Source organism: Carettochelys insculpta, chromosome 3, assembly GCF_033958435.1.
Source record: "Carettochelys insculpta isolate YL-2023 chromosome 3, ASM3395843v1, whole genome shotgun sequence".
NCBI classification, from domain to species: Eukaryota; Metazoa; Chordata; order Testudines; family Carettochelyidae; genus Carettochelys; species Carettochelys insculpta.
The window spans coordinates 209,545,709-209,563,868 of record NC_134139.1 but is presented as its reverse complement, the minus strand read 5'-3'; the positions used below and the strand labels follow the sequence as shown (position 1 = coordinate 209,563,868).

The following is an 18,160-nucleotide window of genomic DNA, read 5'->3' as shown; positions in this document are numbered from 1 at the left end:
TACACTCTTCATGGGCCATCGTAAAGAACAATGTATGTACAAATGCACTACAAACCCATGGAAAAACCTGAGATACATGGGTAACATTTTCACCCTCTGGGCAGACAACCTAAACACACAGATTTACACCACAACTTCAACCACCACCATCCATTCATCAAACTCTCTCTGGAACAGTCCCACATCAGTATCAACTTCCTGGAGACTACAATCAGCTTCAACAAGGGAGTGCTACAGACAACTATTCACAAGAAATGCATGGATCACCACACTTTACTTCACAGAGCCATTAACCAATCCAAACTCACCAAGAAATCTGTTATCAGCTGCAAGGAACACAGATGTCATGTAACACACTCAAAAGAAAATCTAGGGTACACATGGTAACATACCAACGAAACACCTGTCCTAAACAAGAACACTCCTTTAGGAGAGTAGAACATATCACAGAATGGGCCAAACCAAATATCTCAAGAACCTTTTTCAATACCCTCCAAACGCACAACCCTAGTTGTTATCTACCATTCCCCCACCACCACTTAGTTGATAACGACCACACTCTGAAAGCATTTGCTCCCAAACTACCTCTTCTGTCCTTCAGACAATCCCTCAACCTAGGCAAGCTCATCATCAGAAGTTCCCCACAGCCTAGGACCCACTAACTCAAAGTAGCACCAAACCTTGCCCGAACAAAACAGGCAAAACCTGCAGACCATATCTCCCCTACTATAATGATTAAAACTCCCATAGTGCACTTTTTAAGATCCCTGGTATTTGCATGTCTCTCATAATGTGCAGTGTATCTCATCCGGTGCACTAAATGCCTCATCAACAACTTGTGACTGAAACCAGATAAACACTCTGCTTTTAAATAAACTCACACGCAAAAATAAAACAAAAATCATCATCTCATCCGTGGGTGAGCACTTTTCACAAAACGGTACTGCATATCTGACCTGTCCATCCTCATCCTCAAAGGAAACCTGCACAGAACTTTCAAAGGATGAGCTTGTGAGCTTACATTCTTATCTTTGATAGATATTAAAAATTATGGATTTAGTAAAAACTCAAACTTATGCTTTACTACAACAACTGTGACCAGCTAAACCCCATTTTTGTCCTATGACTGGAGGGGTGTCCGTGGAACACCTCTGCTTGAATGGCTACTTAGTGTTAACTATTTATGTCAAACAGTCTGTTCTGCCTGGTATTTAGCAGTGAGACTCTGAGGCTAGGTTTACACTACAGACCTATATCAGTATAACAAGATCACTGAGGTGTGTGTGAAAAATTCACACCCCTCGAAACAATCAAGTTATATTGGCTTAATCTCCTGTATAACTAGCACCTTGTCAACAGGAGACCTTTTCCTGGCAATGTAACACTGCCTTTCAGAAGATTCTATTATTATTAGAACCTTTCAGAACATTCTATTATATTAAAAAGATTCTATTATTATGCTTCTGAAAAATGAACTGCTTTAACAGGAGCAGCTCTCTCCCCTTGTCACTGAAGCATCTCCTCTAAAGCCTACAGCTACACTTCTGTAGCATTGTATGTGAAGACAAGCCTCGAGTATCTTCCCAGACCAAAAGAGCTCCGTCACTAGGAAGCTTGTCTCTTTCAGCAACAAAAGTCAGTCCAATTAAAGATATTACCTCACCCACTTTCTCTCTCTAATATCTCAGGACTAGCATGGTTACAACACTGCAAACATCCTTCCCACAAAGTCTGACTCAGCTCTTGCCTTTATTTGAGCATGGAAATAGTTTGCCCTCTGCTGGGGAAAGGAACTCTTTGAAAGAGTACTGAACATGTCCCTCTTCACTTGGATTGCAGGGCATTCAGCCAGTATTGTTATGGTTAATAATTTTATAGACTGATTTGCAAGTCACCTTTAGAAAATTTTACAGGGGACCGTGGATTAATAATACAAAAGAAGGGTTTTCTAAGAGAGAAAAAAGTGCATTGGACTTTGCAGCTACAATAACTGGAACACAGTCAAACTCTCAGTCACTTAGGACAGTGAGATTCTTATGTGTCTGTACAATGACTGACAGAATGGGGTCCTCATCAGGCCTCTAAATGCTACCACAGTACAAACAACTATATTTACTTTTAGTTATACTATTAATGGTTCTCAGAGGCTGTTGAATTAGAATACTGTGCAAATAATAAATATTCTATTATTATCCTTCTGAAATAGAAAGTGTCCTAGAAAGAACAAGGCTTTGGTACACTGAAAAATACGCTTTCAAACCCTACAGCTTTTTAGCTGGTTTCAGCAATTTCAGAAATTGTTCTTCTGACATAGAATATATTCATCACAAAGGAGCAACACCTTGGCTACATCATTCCAAGAGAACACCTTGGAGGGTGAACACCTGGACGGTGACAAAAATGATTAGGTGGGTGGCACATATGACTTATGAGGAGAGGCTGAGGGATCTGAGTTTACTTAGTCTACAGAAGAGAAGAGTGAGGCTGTTCTAAGGGTGACAGACGACAGTACAAGAAACAAGGTCTCAACTTGCAGTAGGGAGGGACTAGATTGGAGATTAGGAAAAATTTATTCCCCTGGCGAGTGGTGAAGCACCGGAATGGAGTACCTAGGGGGATGCTAGGATCATCTTCCCTAGAGGTCTCTAAGTCTTTGCATGACAAAGTCCTGCCTGGGATGATTTAGTTGGTATTAGTCCTGCTTCCAGCAGAGGGTTGGATTCAGTGACATCCTCAGGTCTCCTCCAGCCCTCTGATTCCATGATTCTACCTCCGCTCTGCAACACTTTGCATCCCAACTTAATCTCATAAAACCACTCGAGTTAAGAAGCACTGACCCCGCAGTACCCAATACATTTGCCACATGTGGCAAACAGGACACTGCAGTGAGGCAAATAAGGCTCTGGAGCTGCAAGCGGCTCTTGGAGCCTTTAAATGCGGCTCCTCATTCCACCCGCTCCGCACATGTGCCCCACCACTTGATGGGACAATCATGTAGCAGCAGCAGCCCCTGTGTCTCTTGACCCATTGTGGCTCCCATGGCCTGGAGCAGCCCCTGCAGCCCCAGCCTGGAGCCATGCAGCTCCTGCGGCAGTTCCAGTGGCGGTAACCAGCATATTGAATTACAGCAGTGAGTGGTGGGCTGGGGCTGCCTGGCTCTGGGGGAGTGGGAGGGAATTTATGTAGAGTGGCAGGGGGTGGGAGGCTGTGACAAATATGCAAGATTACAACGACAAGTGCAGTGATCCTTCAATTGCTATTGGACTCCTCTGTGCTGACCAATTAGGAGCAAACAGAGCAATTAAGAATGCTTGCCTGCTTCTCTGTGGCATCACAGGATGAGACTGGGACAGAATAGAAGCCCCTCTGTGCTAGCACAGAACCTAAGGGCCCAGACAGTGCCTTGCCCTCAGGTGCCTGGCTTTCCATTCTGTATTTTTTTTAAAGGCACAATCAGCCAAATTCTTAGTTTTGTAATCTTACTTAACCGTTTAAGGACAGATACTAAGCTTTTGGCACTGTCCACCCTAATCCCCATAGGCTATAATTTGTGGACTAAGATGTGGGGGTGGGGAGGCTGAAGATTACGCTTGGCTCTGTCGGGGTTCTTACATACATAATCATCTCACCTGTGACATCCGGTCCTCTAGACCTTGAATTATTACTTATTGCTTGGGAAAGGGGTCTGCAACCAAAATAGCGAGAAGAGCCATTTTTTTCTAATTCAGTTACCAAATCAGTACTTCAAGAGCTGCAATGCATGTGAATATGAGACAGTCCTTAATAATGTCAAACCGTGCTTTTCATCACCCTTATTTTAAAAACAGCAAATGCACACTGGTTTGTACCTTCACCCCTCATCCTCAGGCTTAACCCCTCTGTGCCTCAAACCCACCCACCCCATCCCCAGGCTTAACCAGTCTCAGCCCCAAACCTGCCCCCCATCCTCAGGAATAACCCAGCTCAGCCCCCAACCCAGGATTAACTTGCCTCAGCTGATGAGTTCCTCCAGCTGTGTGCGCACTGCTACTCCTCCTCCTTCTCAACGGGGCTACTTCTCAACAGGGCTGTGTGGCTCCAGCAGGGGCAGAATAAGCCACCCCTACCCTCAAGCTCTCCTGCTCAGTTCCCCCACCTGGAGCATGCATGGCTCCCTGCCCTGACGGGCTGAAGTAATGGAACTAAATTGGTTTAACGGCCAGATCCCTCCCGCTGCTCCGACGGCCATTAAACCAATTCAATTCAGTTCAAATTATTTCAGCATAAGAGGGCAGAGAGCTGCAAGAGGAGTCAGTGGTGGCAGCACCCGGAGCCACAAGTGACTACATAAAGAGCTGAATGTGGCTCCAGAGCCGCAGGCTGCCAATCCCTGATTTAGGATGATATAGTTTTCTGGCATGCTCTTTTTCTAAACTTTACTGAATGGGTCTGAGATTATTTTACTGAATTAAGAGTCTGTGTTCCACAATATATACAATACAAACATTTATTTTAAAGAGCTACTGCATTCAAGAACACTACCATGGTCCCTTTTCATTTGAGAGACGGTGGTTATCAGTGGCGGTGAGGATCTATGGGCAGTGTTTGAGTCTGCAGCTTCTCTCGTGGCTTATCCATCCAATATTGGATTTGCACAGTCAATTGCAATAGCCGCACATCAGTCTACTCCAAATTCATGAGTCAGAGTTTTTCCTCCTAAGACAAAAGTTCTTTCATGTGGCTTGCACATATACTACCAAAGGATGATGTCCACTGTTGTAGCATTCACTGTCAGGTATTTCAATCTGATGATGTAGATTTCTTCTGCTGTTGAAGATCGCTATGAGGCTGGGTACACCAGATCTTGACAGGACATCTGCATTTAAAGCTTTATCTTGCCAGCTGATATTCATTCTGCAGAGACAGCGAGGATAGAAGCTGCTCAGTTTTTTCCTCCTGGTTCAAGTAGTGGTCCATGTCTCAGAACCACATATAAGGATACTCAATATACATACCTGGTAGATTAGTATCTGCTTTCACTGTCAGTTTAGGATTGTTCCATGCTCATTTCGTAAGTCTGCCAAAAATCTTAGATGCCTTCCCAATTCTGATGTTCAGTTCTTCATCCATGGATAGGTTTGTGGCGACAGTAGATCCAAGGTAACAGAACTATTGCAGCACATCTAATGGGCTGTTATCCAGAGTGACATTGGGTTGCTGATGTATACCTTGAGTGAATACAACAGTATTCTTCATGCTTATGTCAAGGGAAAACAACTTGCAGGCTGTGGATAGAGAATCCATCAGCGACTGTGGTGTGTCTTCCTTATGAGCGACAAGAGCAGCAGCATCTGCGAAGTTGAGTTCCCTGATGAGGACTTTCTTGACCTTAGTTTTGGCCTTGAGTCTTGCCACGTTGTAGAGAGAGTGATCTAATCTTTTGTGGAGAAATACATCGCTGTGAGAGTTTTGAAATGCGCAATTTAATAGGACTGAGAAGAATATGTCGAAGAGAGTAGGGGCAAGAACACACCATTGTTTGACTCCGCTATTCACTGCAAACAGTTCCAATGTAGATCCATCATATTGCACTGTTGCTTTCATGTTTTCATGAAAGGAGATTATGAGCTTGAGTACGATCTGTGGGCAGCCAATCTTGACTAATAGTCTGTATAGTCCTGATCTACTAACTGTCAAGCACCTTTGTTAAGCCCATAAATGCTACGAATAATGGCTTTCCTTGTTCTCTGCATTTTCCTGTACTTGTCAGAGAGAGAAAATCATGTCCATTGTTGACCTGCCAGCCTTGAAGCCACACTGTGTTTCTGGATAGACTCAATCTGTGAGTGTTTGCAGGCATTTGAGAATGACACAGCAAATGCTTTGTCCGAGATACTCAGTAATGAGATGCCTCTGCAGTTGCTGCAGTCACCCTTGCCACCTTTGTTTTTACAAAGAGAGTGATGATGTTTACATCCTTCATGTCATGTGGGACATCACCTACACTCCAACATTTTAGGAGTAAATCATAGAAGAAGGGCAAGAGCACAGCCTTGTTTGCCTTCAGGACTTGAGCTGGAATTCTGTCGTTTCCTAATGCTTTTCCATTGGAGAGAGCATCAAGAGGTTGAGAGTTCCTCCACCGTAGGTTCTGCATCTAGCTCTGGCATTTCTGGAAGAGTTGGGATGAGGTTGGCAAGTTCAGGTTGTATTGTATTCTCGTGGGAATAAAGACTTGAATAGTGTTCCACCCATCTGAACATCAGCATCTTTTTGTCTGTGATCACCAGTCCATTTAAATGCTTCAGTGGGGTGACTTTGGTAATATTCGGACCAAGTGCTTTCTTCAATCCATCATACATAGTTTTCAGGTTGCCCAAATCAGATGCCGTTTGACTATTAGAACATAGGTCAGCCCAATACTTGTTCACAGACCACCTGGATTCTCTCTGAAGAACAGATCTTGCATGTTGAAGTTGATCTCTTGTGCTTTGAGATGGGTTCTTTGTTATTTAGATGTGCCTTGTGTTTTTCTTCAAGAAGAGGCCCAAAAATGTCAGCATTTTCATCGATCCAGTCTTTGTTAGAGAATTTATATGTTCCAAAGGCAGATTTGGCACATTCGTATATAGCATCTCTCAGAATGGACCATGTTTCATCAACGGTTTGTTGGTCAGGTTTGTGTTCCATTTTGCAAGTGAAATCATCTGCAAAGACAGAGCATTTCAGCGCATTTCTGGTATTGATTTTTAACTTACTGCATTCCTTTGTCATATAGAATTTCTTTCAGACAATTTTCACTCTGCTGATTATCAAGGAGTGATCGTTGTCTCAATCTGCACTGTGATATTTGCGTGTAATTTTTACGGCATTGAGATGTTTCCTGCTTATCAGTACAAGGTTAAGTTGATGTCAGTGACTGGATCTGGGGTGGCACCATGAAACATTGTGACATTTTTTCAGGTTAAAGAAAGTATTAGCGATGCAGAGCTAATTCTGAGAGCTGAATTCGAGATGCCATTGACCATTTTCGTTCGTTCGTTTTCCCAATACTGTGGTGACTGAGGGTCACATCCAACTCAAGCATTGAAGTCACACCAAGGAGGTACAGTTGTTTGCCAGTTGGAAAGGAGTCGATAACTTTCTGAAGATTATAATAAAAGTGGTCCTTGTCTTCGGCTCATGGTGTAATCACAGGGTGATGGCAGCCCCGGTGGAGGAGATGGCGTTCCTCCAGACTGCACCAGCAGTACCGGGGGGATGCAGCGAGCCACGGGTTTCGGGGACGGGGCCAGGAGCATGTTGGGAGCGACTCAGGCTGGGCCAGAGGGTGTGAAGGAGGGAGCGAGCTGGAATGGGCCAGGCCTCAAGGTGCGAAGGGAGCTGCAGAGAGTGGCTGGAGGGGCATGGCTATGGGTGCCCCACTGCACGGCCAGACCTGCCTCACAGCACGCAGTTGCGGCTGCCCCACAACTGGAGCCACTTTTCCGTGCGCAGCTGGAGGTATCGGTGGCTCCTCTGGGCTGCACCAGCAGTAAGCCTTAACTTACCGGGTGGGATTTGGGGAAATGGTGGGCCAGGGGCATTCGGAGACTGGGCCGGGGTGGATGTGCGGAGTGGGCCAGGACAGACAGTGCATGGGGAGCTGTAGGCTGGCAAGTATGGGGACTGGGCCGGGCTGGGCCAGAGGGTGCAAGGGAGGGAGTGGGCTGGGCCGAAGGGTGCGGGAGGAGCTGCAGACACCTCACTACATTGCCACAGTTGCCCCACCACGTGGCGGGAGCCGCTTTGCTGTGTGCAGCTGGAGATAGCTGTTGCGCCGGTGGATGAATTGGCAGCTCCTCCAGGCTGCAGCAGCAGTAAATCCTTAACTTACCTGGTGGGGCAGGTTAGGGGATGTTGGGAGCAGGCTGGGTTGTAGGATGTGGTTGGGGGCTGTGGGCAAGGGGGTGTTGGGAGCAGGCCAGGCAGGACCAGACCAGACCAAGGGGTGTGGGAGGGCTGTGGGCAGGGCTGTGGGAGGGGCTGCAACCAGGGGGGTTTGGGAGCAGGCCAGGCCGGAGGTGTGCTGCAGGCAGGGGGTTGCTCAGCGACAGAGAAGCAGGTGGTGGCAGAGAGGATCGAGCTGACCCAATCCTCCCTGCCATTTGCCATGTGTTATTTCTTCTTGCTCACATGGTCCTCCACGAGCCCCGAGCAGGGGTAGCAGCAGCAGCGCCAGCAGCTCACGGGTGCTGGGTGGACAGCGCAGATCCCTGAGCATGATGGCATGTGAGAGGACTGAGCAGCTTCTGCCCCCCCGTTCTGCATAAGATGAGGGTCTGGGATACCTGGGTCACTGGATTACTTTGGTTAATCCAAACGGCATATGAACCACGATCTGGTCACCTGCATCCAAGGCAGCGAGACTCCTTACGTCACCCTTGGGAAGACAACCCTGTTAGAAAATTCCCCACTGCCTTGGGGATAGGTTTGGGAAATCCAAACGCTGTGGGAGTAAACCCAGACAGGAAATCCAGAGTTGAGTTCAAGAACACCACTTTGTCAAAAAGTGCACTGTGTGCGCATAGTGTTCTCTTGCTTTGTGATGACATCAAAACTACTGTGTGTTATTAGGCTGGTAAAAAGAGGGATGTAGAAAGGTAGAGTGCTTGCAAAAAGACGACGACAACAAAGGCTTTGTTTTATAAGTCTCAGAATGCAAGGTGCTTGAGAGCAGGAACGTGCTTGTCAAGCACTGAGCAGAATGATGTTGAATCATTAAATAAAATTGTGTACAATTCACAATAAGGTACGATGTGCCTATTTATAAGTTGCTATTTGGGAACCTTGCAAATTTAACTTGCCATTCGAAGGCTATCACAAAAAACATTTTTAGCTTTCAAAAGAAATTTGCATAGAGATGGTCAGTGCATTATTACAAACAAAACTGAGTTACCCAAGAGGAATGCTCCTTCATCTGATGTTGGTTGCTATGAGGGCCATTTGCATGGCCACGCCAAAAACAGTTTTGACAGAGCTGGTAGTTGTGGCACTGCTGGCATCGGTACCGGAAACCCATCATGCTCTCACACCGACAATATGAACATTCCACAGGATGGAAGACTTCAAGGGGGAAAAGCAATAAAAGATTCTTAAGAAGTATTATTTTACTATTATCTGAAAAATTACACATAATAAATCTGCGTCCCCAACAGGGATGAAATTTCCAACACAGCAAAATAAAATTTGCTAACAAATTCAAACTTATAAAAATCATTTAAATTAAACAAATTACAATATTTTGATTAAATATGTCCCTATTCAGATCCTGTGTGATTGTGAAATCTGTATGTAATTTCAACAACCTGAAGTTTACACAGTATACAAAGGATTTTCAAACCTAATTTATGGGAGTTTCAGAGAGAATATAGTGGAAGTCCCCTTGCTTGGAACGTGAAAATCAAATTAGCTAAAATTCTTACCGTACAAAAGGAAACAATCTTACAATAGCAGGGAGATGGATGGGATGAGTCTTTTCCATCTGTCATATCAATCACAAAATAATGTAGGTTGCACACTGTTAAAATACAGTCAGTACCCAGACATATAAAGTTGAGTTCTGACTTTATTTTTGAACTCTCAGAACTATGCTAGGTGCCTGGACAACAAAGACACTGTACCAAAGAGCTCACAATCTAAATTAGACAGGATAAATAGTGATGGTCATCAAAAGTCTAAAAGAAGTGGTAAGAAGGAGATGAGAAAGCATAAACAAACAAGAGAGCGCATATAAGAACTCTGCGAGACAAAATCTTCTTGACTTACTTTTCATTTTCTGGTTTTGTTTGTTTAGTTTACCCTTTACTTCCCCTTCATGATGTAATGTAATGAGATATGCACAAGATAAAGGAGGTAACCTAAAAAGTGAATAAATTAGAAAAGTGGAAGAAAGCTACAAAGGAAACTTAAAAGCTATCAACACTATTGGATTGGAGAGAATGGGGGAATGCAAAAGGCCATTGATGGAGAATTGGGACAGTAGTATCGAGTCTTGAATCCAAGGATAGAGAATTTCAAGATGATATTCTGGGCAAGAGGAAAACCAGTGAAAATATCTTATGGAATAAAAATGAAGTGAAAACCAAACAGCGAGGGGAAATTATTCTGGTGACAGCATTTGAACAGACAGCAGGAAGTAAAGTAGGTATCTACAAGATTAAAGAGGAGGAGGTTACAATAACAAACATCAGCTATTTATTAGAGCATGGACAAGCAATTCTGTCATCAGAAAAAGAATGTAAGAATGGCCACACTGGGCCAGACCAAAGGTCTATCTAGCCCAGTATCCTGTTTTCTAACAGTGGCCAGTGCCAGATGCCCCAGAAGGAATTAACAGAACAGGGAATCATCACGTGATCTATCTTGTCACCCATTCCCAGCTCCTGGCAAAACAGAGACTAAGGACACGATCCCCGCTAATAGCCATTGACAGATCTATCCTCCATGAATTTATCTAGTTCTTTTTTAACTCTGCTATAGTCTTGGTCTTCACAACATCCTCTGACAAAGGATCTCCAGGTTGACTGTGGTTTGTCTGAAGAAATGCTTCTTATTTGTTTTAAACCTGTTTATTAATTTTAGTAACTCATAGTTTTTGTGTCAATAAGAGAGTAAACCATTTCCTTCTGTACTTTATCCATAATAAATCCCATTAGTGTTGCCTCTTACAGCAGCTGTTGATACTGAGCATATCAGCAAGACCTACCAGCCAAGAACTGGAGGAGAATTCCTTGTAACCGCTCCCTCTAGTCCCCCCTCTTCAGCCATGGCCATCTCTGATACTTGAGAGGAAGGAGGGACAAAACCCAGAACACACTGGTGGGGAAAGTTTATGTATTATGAGCAGAAGTAAATATCCCTTTCTTATTGACCCTTCTCCACACCAGTCAGGATTTTATACACTGATATCACAATCTCAACTTAAGTCACCTCTTTTCCAAGCTGAAGAGTTCTAACCTTATTAATCTCCCCTCATTTGGAAGCTGTGACACCCCCTTTAATTTTGATGCCCTTTTCTGTATCTTTTCCAACTCTAATACATCTTTTTTGAGGTGAGAGAACCACATCTGCATGCAGTATTCAAGAGGAGGGCACACCATGGGTTTATACAGAGGCTACATAATATTTTCTGTTTTAGAATGAAATGAAAATGGTGGATAATTTTGCAGCTTTCAGATGAAAAGTGACAAGACTGAGTAACAGCCTTTATGTAAGAGAAAGTTGATAGAATTAAACATGATCCCATGGCTACAGGCCTTGATAGCTAGGAAGATGAGGATGTGATAGACCATAATGGCAGCAAGATAGTTTGTGAGGTAAGATTATGAGGTCATTTTTAGCTATGTCAAATTTTGGACGACAATGATCCATACAGGGCGAGATATCAGAGATTGAGGGATGCAAGACTGACTCAGAAGAGACTGGTTTGGATGCAAAAGTGTATTAAAATTGTCATTTCAGATGTGATAGTTAAACTAATTGAAATGGAAAAGAAAGGATAACCAAAAATAAAATGCAACGCAGAGGGAGAAGAGTAAGGGGACTAGAACAAACCTTTTGGCAAGTGGAGAAAGGGAGAAAAGGAAAGTCAGTGACAGAAAAGGAAAGCAGCACAGTCACAGGAAATAGTAAAGGAAGTCCAGGGTGAGGAAGTGTCTGCAGAAAGGTCAAGCATGATGAGGATTAGGCACAGAGACATAGAAAAGCACATTCAAGGTTTTCATGAGAGCGCATTTTCTGACATCTGGGGGATGTCAGCATGTGGATGAAAGGCAGCAAGTTGAAACTGCAGCTCAGAAGGCTGTGCTGCTAAGTCACAAAAGTGCTTTGAAGAGCTTGCTGCTACAGTAACAACTACTTGCATTCACATTTCTACTCATATTGTTGTCCTATACTTAACACTAACTGATGTGGCCAGTATAAAGGACAATATATGGAGGGGTGGCCAAATTTACTGATCCTTTGAGCCATGAAATGACAATCTTTCACACAGGCAAAGTGAGAGGTGCACAGGGGGCCACACGCACCCCTCTGTTATCCCCTCCAGACTCAGTATGAGCACTACGCCACTTCTGATAAGCACGAGGCAGGCCCACTCCACTCCCACAGCAGCACAGTTGTCTGACTCCTCCCCCACAGCAGAAGTTCAAGACCCCAAGCTGTGCCTGCAGGGGCTCACGACTTCAGCCCCACAGTGGACAGACACACTGTCGACCTCCCACTGTGTGATTTTAAATAAGTCAACTCCAGCTATGCAATTCTTGTAGCTGAACTTGGGCATCTAAAATCAGTTTTTACCTCCTCGAGTAGACCTGGCCTCAGACGATACAAGCTCAATTCAGGATGACCCATCTTTTATGGTTTTTATTTGTTTGATTAGTTTATGTTCACTGTTTGCATCTATTATTTTACCTCTACAAGTTTTCATTATTGGATAGTGTTTCAGAGTATCTAATTAGTGTTTTTTTATTTTAGTCTTCGATTGTCAGCCCTAAGAATTTTTTTTTTTTTACTTGTACCTCGACATAGTGAAGTACCTATGTTAGCTAAATTTTCCTTCCAATCAGACGTTTGTCTCCTTGTAGTTTGTAAGTATTCTAGTTAAGTAATGTGCAGATGGAGCTAGGGGTACTTCAGAGAAGCTTGAGAACAGATGGATTAGCACCCAAAAATTGTTCAGTTTCTTTGGTTGCCTGGAGTTTTTCTTGTGTGAGGAAAACAACCACTCATTAAGTTGTGGACTGAATGTAATCCATTGGAAAAATACCACTCAGAGATAAGAGAAATTCTTTTCTCTCATAGGGTATCACAAGTTTTCTTTAGTCAAATATATTATAAAGAAAATAATCATTTTTGAGATACATGCTTCAGTTTTTGCGATGTGCATTATAATACCAAAAGCATTCCATTCATGGGGCCTTATAATCCATTTTGTTACATTCCTGTTGAAATAAGCTCTGTGGAAGAAAACAGACTTGACTGAAGACACTGCTGTAAATCCAACTGGAAGAAGTTCCTACATTCTTTTTCCCCTCTGTAGAAGAGGAAAAAATGTATTAAGCATACTCTAGTAGTGTAAAAATTTATTTTTATCTTTTAACACTTGACTGTCCTGTAACCATATCTATTTCAGAAAGATTTTATTAGATTGTAAATGCCATGAAGCACAGATCACACCTTTACCTGTGTCTATAACCCAGGCACCTAATAAATTAACTGTATATGAATGTTGGCAAATTATCTGACCACCTTTTTGTTTCTTTGGCTTTATCTTTAAAGGTGATTCAAACAATAAAATATATCTGACCAGCTCCTTTGCAGCCAGCAAAGGAACAACCGACAGCCAGCATGTTCATCTTCCCATAAGTGTAGCCACACCTTGAGAAACACCATTTACAGGTTAGAACAACTACCTATTCCCTCAGTGAATAAGATCAGTACACAGTTTAATGGGATCTTTATAACACTCGGGAAGAGGTATAAGATCACTTTTCAAGAACAGAACTTAAAACTACTCTAATGACGATTGCTTTGAGGGAGGCATGTATATAAATGTAAGTACAACCATCAAGCTTACAGCTTTGTAAATCTATTCTGAAGAATTATTTCCCAACCTGTGAGGTAAACAGTACCTCTAAGCGATTCCATGCCACAGAAAACAGGATTTACTCTAGGCAAAGAGAAGTTACTTACCAACATCTGTTTTTCAAGAGTCAGCCACAAATGAATTCACACCTCTATAACATCCTGCCCCTTGATGATAAATTGCAGAACACTCCTCAAAGACAAGCCCAAAAGGCTGTGCGCGCAAACACTCTCTTGTGATGTTGACTTTTAAGACTATGAGGGAGTACACCTACTGCCAGGGATACGGCTCTGAGGCTGGTCTGCTCAGCATGCCTGACACCCTAGCAACCCAGCTAGGTTGCCTGAAGGACCACCCTGCTTGACTGGCTGAGGAAGGTAGCAGGACAGATCTTCAGTTGCAGCAGCAGCTCACTGCCTGCTTGATGCACATGCCCACAGACTCTCTGCCTACCTGCTGTTCTCTCTCACTAAACTTGGCTCCTGCCCTGAACCCATATTGTTTCCATTCTGTTCCAGCCTCAACCCTGCCTCAGAACCAGCCCTGGTCCTTCCTTTCCTGACTCCTGGTCATCCTTGTGCAAGCTGTGGCTCTGATTCCTGACTGTGACTCTGGTGTAATCCTTCACATTGGCATTTGGACTCTGATTCTACCTATGACCTTCAACTCTGCTTCTTGGGACCGGCCCTGTTTTGACCACTGGCTCTGGCATACAAACTGGGCCTGACTCCTGCTCCAGTTTGACCCGACTACCTATGATCTGGTCTCCTGATACATGCATCCAATCACCAACCACCTCCTGAAGTAGAGATCGCTGGCAACACACAAAACTCCAAGGCAAAGAAGGCCAGGCAGCATAAAAACAATTCTTAAAGAGCAAGTTACTAGTGAACAACCCCTCTATTCTTCAAGACAATATTTGTATTCCCACTTGGGGAAAACAAGTGATCAGTACTGCCCAGGTGGAAGGTGAGAGAGAAGTTCACAACAATGTACAGATTGTAGCACCTCCCTGACAAATTGAGCATCAGCACATGATGCTAAGTCGAAAAAACAGCAGTTGGTCAAAGTTATGTACAAAACTTTAAGTTGCTGCTCTGCTGATTTCTAGTAGGAGGAAGTGCCTAAGAAATATCATAGAAGCTGAAATGGCTCTATTCAAATGGACCCTGAACCCTGAAGGTCCTGGTAACTTAGTTGTGTTGCAGCAGAGTTGTAGGCAAGCCTTAAACCACTGAGAAGATATCTTTATTTTGTCTTGTTTTCTTTAGCTGCTTTCCCTGTATGCAACAAATAGCCTATTAAAATTTTAATGGGCTTTGTATTCTTCTCTTTCAAAGTGTGGAGATGTATTTTCCATGGGTGAGAACAATAACTAGGGAACAACTAAGAGGAAAAAAATAAATTAGCTAATGCTGAAGTTCGATACTACTCAAGCATTAAACTAGAACGAGGCCTACACACTACTTAATCTTTGAGCTTTACTGTATAGGAAGGAGTAGCCATTAGAATTTGGAGTTCACTGAGTTTTCCTGCTGCTCTGATTACAGCGAACGTAAATGTTTAAGGGACAGGTGTTTCAGAAAAGTGGTCCTGACAGATCCAAATGGAGTGTGCTTTACCTTAGTTCGCACCAAATCTAGATCACAGGAAAGACATGGTTCTCTTATTCTGGGGAAAGGCTTTAGTAAATCTTCAGAGGACTCTGACTATTGTTGGATGGAAAATTATGTTTTTATCCTACACAGGGGTCCCAGTGGGCTGAGATGGCAGCCAGGTGTGCATTAATGCTCTTTGAGTCCTTGTGACTTACTATTAAATGTACAATATAGCTTAAATTCCTGTTTACGTCAGCAAAAGATTCACGCTACTAGACCAAATGGAGAATCTTTTTTCTATTTTCGTAACAGCCTTCATCCTTGCCCAAAGCAAGCCTGATCAGTGACCACCACAGCAGGTTATTATCCTGACCAACAGGTAATACTTTCCCTCTGGGCATTGCAGGGCAATTTGTGTGTCTGGCTTTTAGATTGGATGCTCCTCAGATCCTTATTTTTCTATACCATAATAAGCACAAATTGCTTAATGAGTAATAAAAGAATAAAGTTCTATTACTGTTCATAAACAAATACACTGTTTTAGTTAATTGTTAGTCTTTAAGGTGCCCCTGGACTCTTATCTCTGAACACAACACGTGATAACTAATAACCTCAAAAGCCAGTTAAGCCATGTAAAAATTGAGGCATCTAAAAGTACCTCTCCTAGTACACCAAGAAGCATGAACCTCACCAACAGTAAAGACACCTAAACCCAGAAAATGCAACACAACCTCAATTCCACCCAAAGTATGCAAGCTTTCCAGCATCTCTCTCTTTGCCCCAGTCCTTCCATCACCACAAGCCAACCAAACTAATCCTCTTCAGCTATTCTGTGCAGTTCTAGGAAGCCACACTCAAACTTGTGATTTACTTCTAACAAACAACCACAGGGCTGGAGAGAACCTTGAGAAGTCATCTAGTCTCACTCTCTGCACAGAGGCAGGACCATGTACACTGTACATTCCTGGCAGGGGTTTGTCTAACCTGTTAAAAACGTCCAGTTAGAGTGATTTCACAACCTGCCTTGAAAGCCCATTACAGCATTCAGCCTATACATGATATTTACCGAACGCTACCAGCTATCATCATCTAGGCAGGTGGCAAGCTGAGACTACCACAATTTTTATTAGGAATTAAACAAAAAGGAGTGTATTCTTACAAACTGCACATATATCTGCATGGATGGCTTCTCCCAATATGCCAACAAATGTGTTCAGATAAAAATGACAATTTCTGGCTGAGTCAAGGGATGTTTTCTCAAGACTGATGATGAGATCACGGTATCAGTGATGCTGGCAGCATGGTGCTGGCTTGTTATGAAATAGAAGTATGCTCAGGCATAGGCAAAACTATCCATGATATGGCCTTGAAGGCCTTGTTGCAGCAAATGGGAGCTCTCAACAGCTGTTCCATTACCTTGGTGCAAGTCCTGAGTTGGTGTAGATCAAAAAGTCCCCCATTCAATCTGAACTAGATGTTTACATCTTTGTCAAAATGCTGAAATGTAAAGAATGTGTCTGAAAAGTCTATGATATAGTGGACTGGAGACATTACACATTTTTTGTGCTGCTTGTGACAGTAAAAACTTCTTACGAGTCATCTCAGACCACAGCCTTGGCCATTGAGTCTTCATGAAATGACCAAATGACCACAATCATCTTTTCCATGCAACCAATTTTATGAATAGTTTCTGTATGCCCTTATGATTCATCATATTGAAGGCTCTGATCACGTCAACACACACAATATATAGGTCCTTATTCTGTTCACATGCCTTCTCTTGTATCCGTGAGTCTGAAAAAATCATGTCCATGGTGCCGCAGCCATCAGAAACACCACCCTGACTCTGGACATATCTGTGGAGTTCTCTGGGACTTCAGCTACTGCAGCCTCCATTATCTGTTTCAACTTTGATTGTTTGCTGGAGTCTTCCATGAGAGCCACAGTAATCTTCTGCATTGGGCAGAGACATCTACTGGGATGTTTTAGTGAGAAGCATAACATGACGCTTCTCACAAGTCAGTAGTCTGACCAGCATTCAGCACCTCTAATGTCTTTAGACCATACAATTACACAGTCCAGCACGTGCCACTGTTTTGACCTACGATGCACCAGTGTTTTCTAATATTTATTGGTATGCTGCAAGACAGTGTTGATAATAGTGAGATTGAACTTGATACACATAGGGAGAAACAGTTGGCCTTTAGAGTGACACTCCAATGCTATGATGGCCTAACACATACTTCCACGTATCAGAGCAGGTTCCCACACAAGCACTAAATTTTCCCAAGACAATGAGTTTATCCTGACATGGCACCCCTTTGATGACACTACTAAGACCTACATAAAATGGCTCCTTGGTGTATGAGTCAATGTCACTGCATAGTCACTGATAAGAGCGGCATAACCATCATTTCTGTGTGGAGCTCTATAAGTCAGTCATTAACTCTCTTGGGATGCAAGTCAAACTTGCAAGCAATGTTGGACCATATGGTGAAACCCACCTCTGACTGTCTTAGAGGACAGTGATGTCCATGTTATACCTCTTTAGTGTTTTGCCTATGAGGGCTGTCCTTCTTTCCACTCTTTGGTCATTGTCAATAAGAGTTCCGACATTCCATGTACTAAATGTCTATCTGAATGTGTTTTATTTTGACCGTTGAGTTGAATGACCAGTCAGGATGGGTAGCCTGACAGGTAAAGAAAGGGATGGCTGTGTTTAGAATTCCTTCTCAATTCCCTTTCCACAGATTGAGAGGAGAAGCACTGTGCCTATAAAAGGCCTGCTCTATTGCATCGAGGACAAGAGCTCCTTATCTACCCTGATCTATAGAAAATGGCCATCACCCTTAAGCCACTGTGTGAAGAGCTAAAGGTTGTCAGCAGCATCCTCTCCCCTTCATTGTAACCACAGAATTCTGGTAAGTTTATTGGGTTGAATGAGTTGAATGAATTT

General features: G+C 43.2%; 1 protein-coding gene across 9 annotated transcripts in view; it reads right to left on the bottom strand.

Moving 5' to 3' along the window:
• Positions 1-18,160, bottom strand: part of DTNB (dystrobrevin beta) — a 361,871-nt gene that overhangs the window by 239,336 nt on the left and 104,375 nt on the right. For all 9 annotated transcript variants that reach the window (XM_074991528.1, XM_074991530.1, XM_074991531.1 and 6 more), the window contains one exon: positions 8,918-9,084. In XM_074991528.1, coding sequence (XP_074847629.1) covers positions 8,918-9,084 — 167 coding nt within the window. The remainder of the gene's footprint in view (positions 1-8,917; positions 9,085-18,160) is intronic.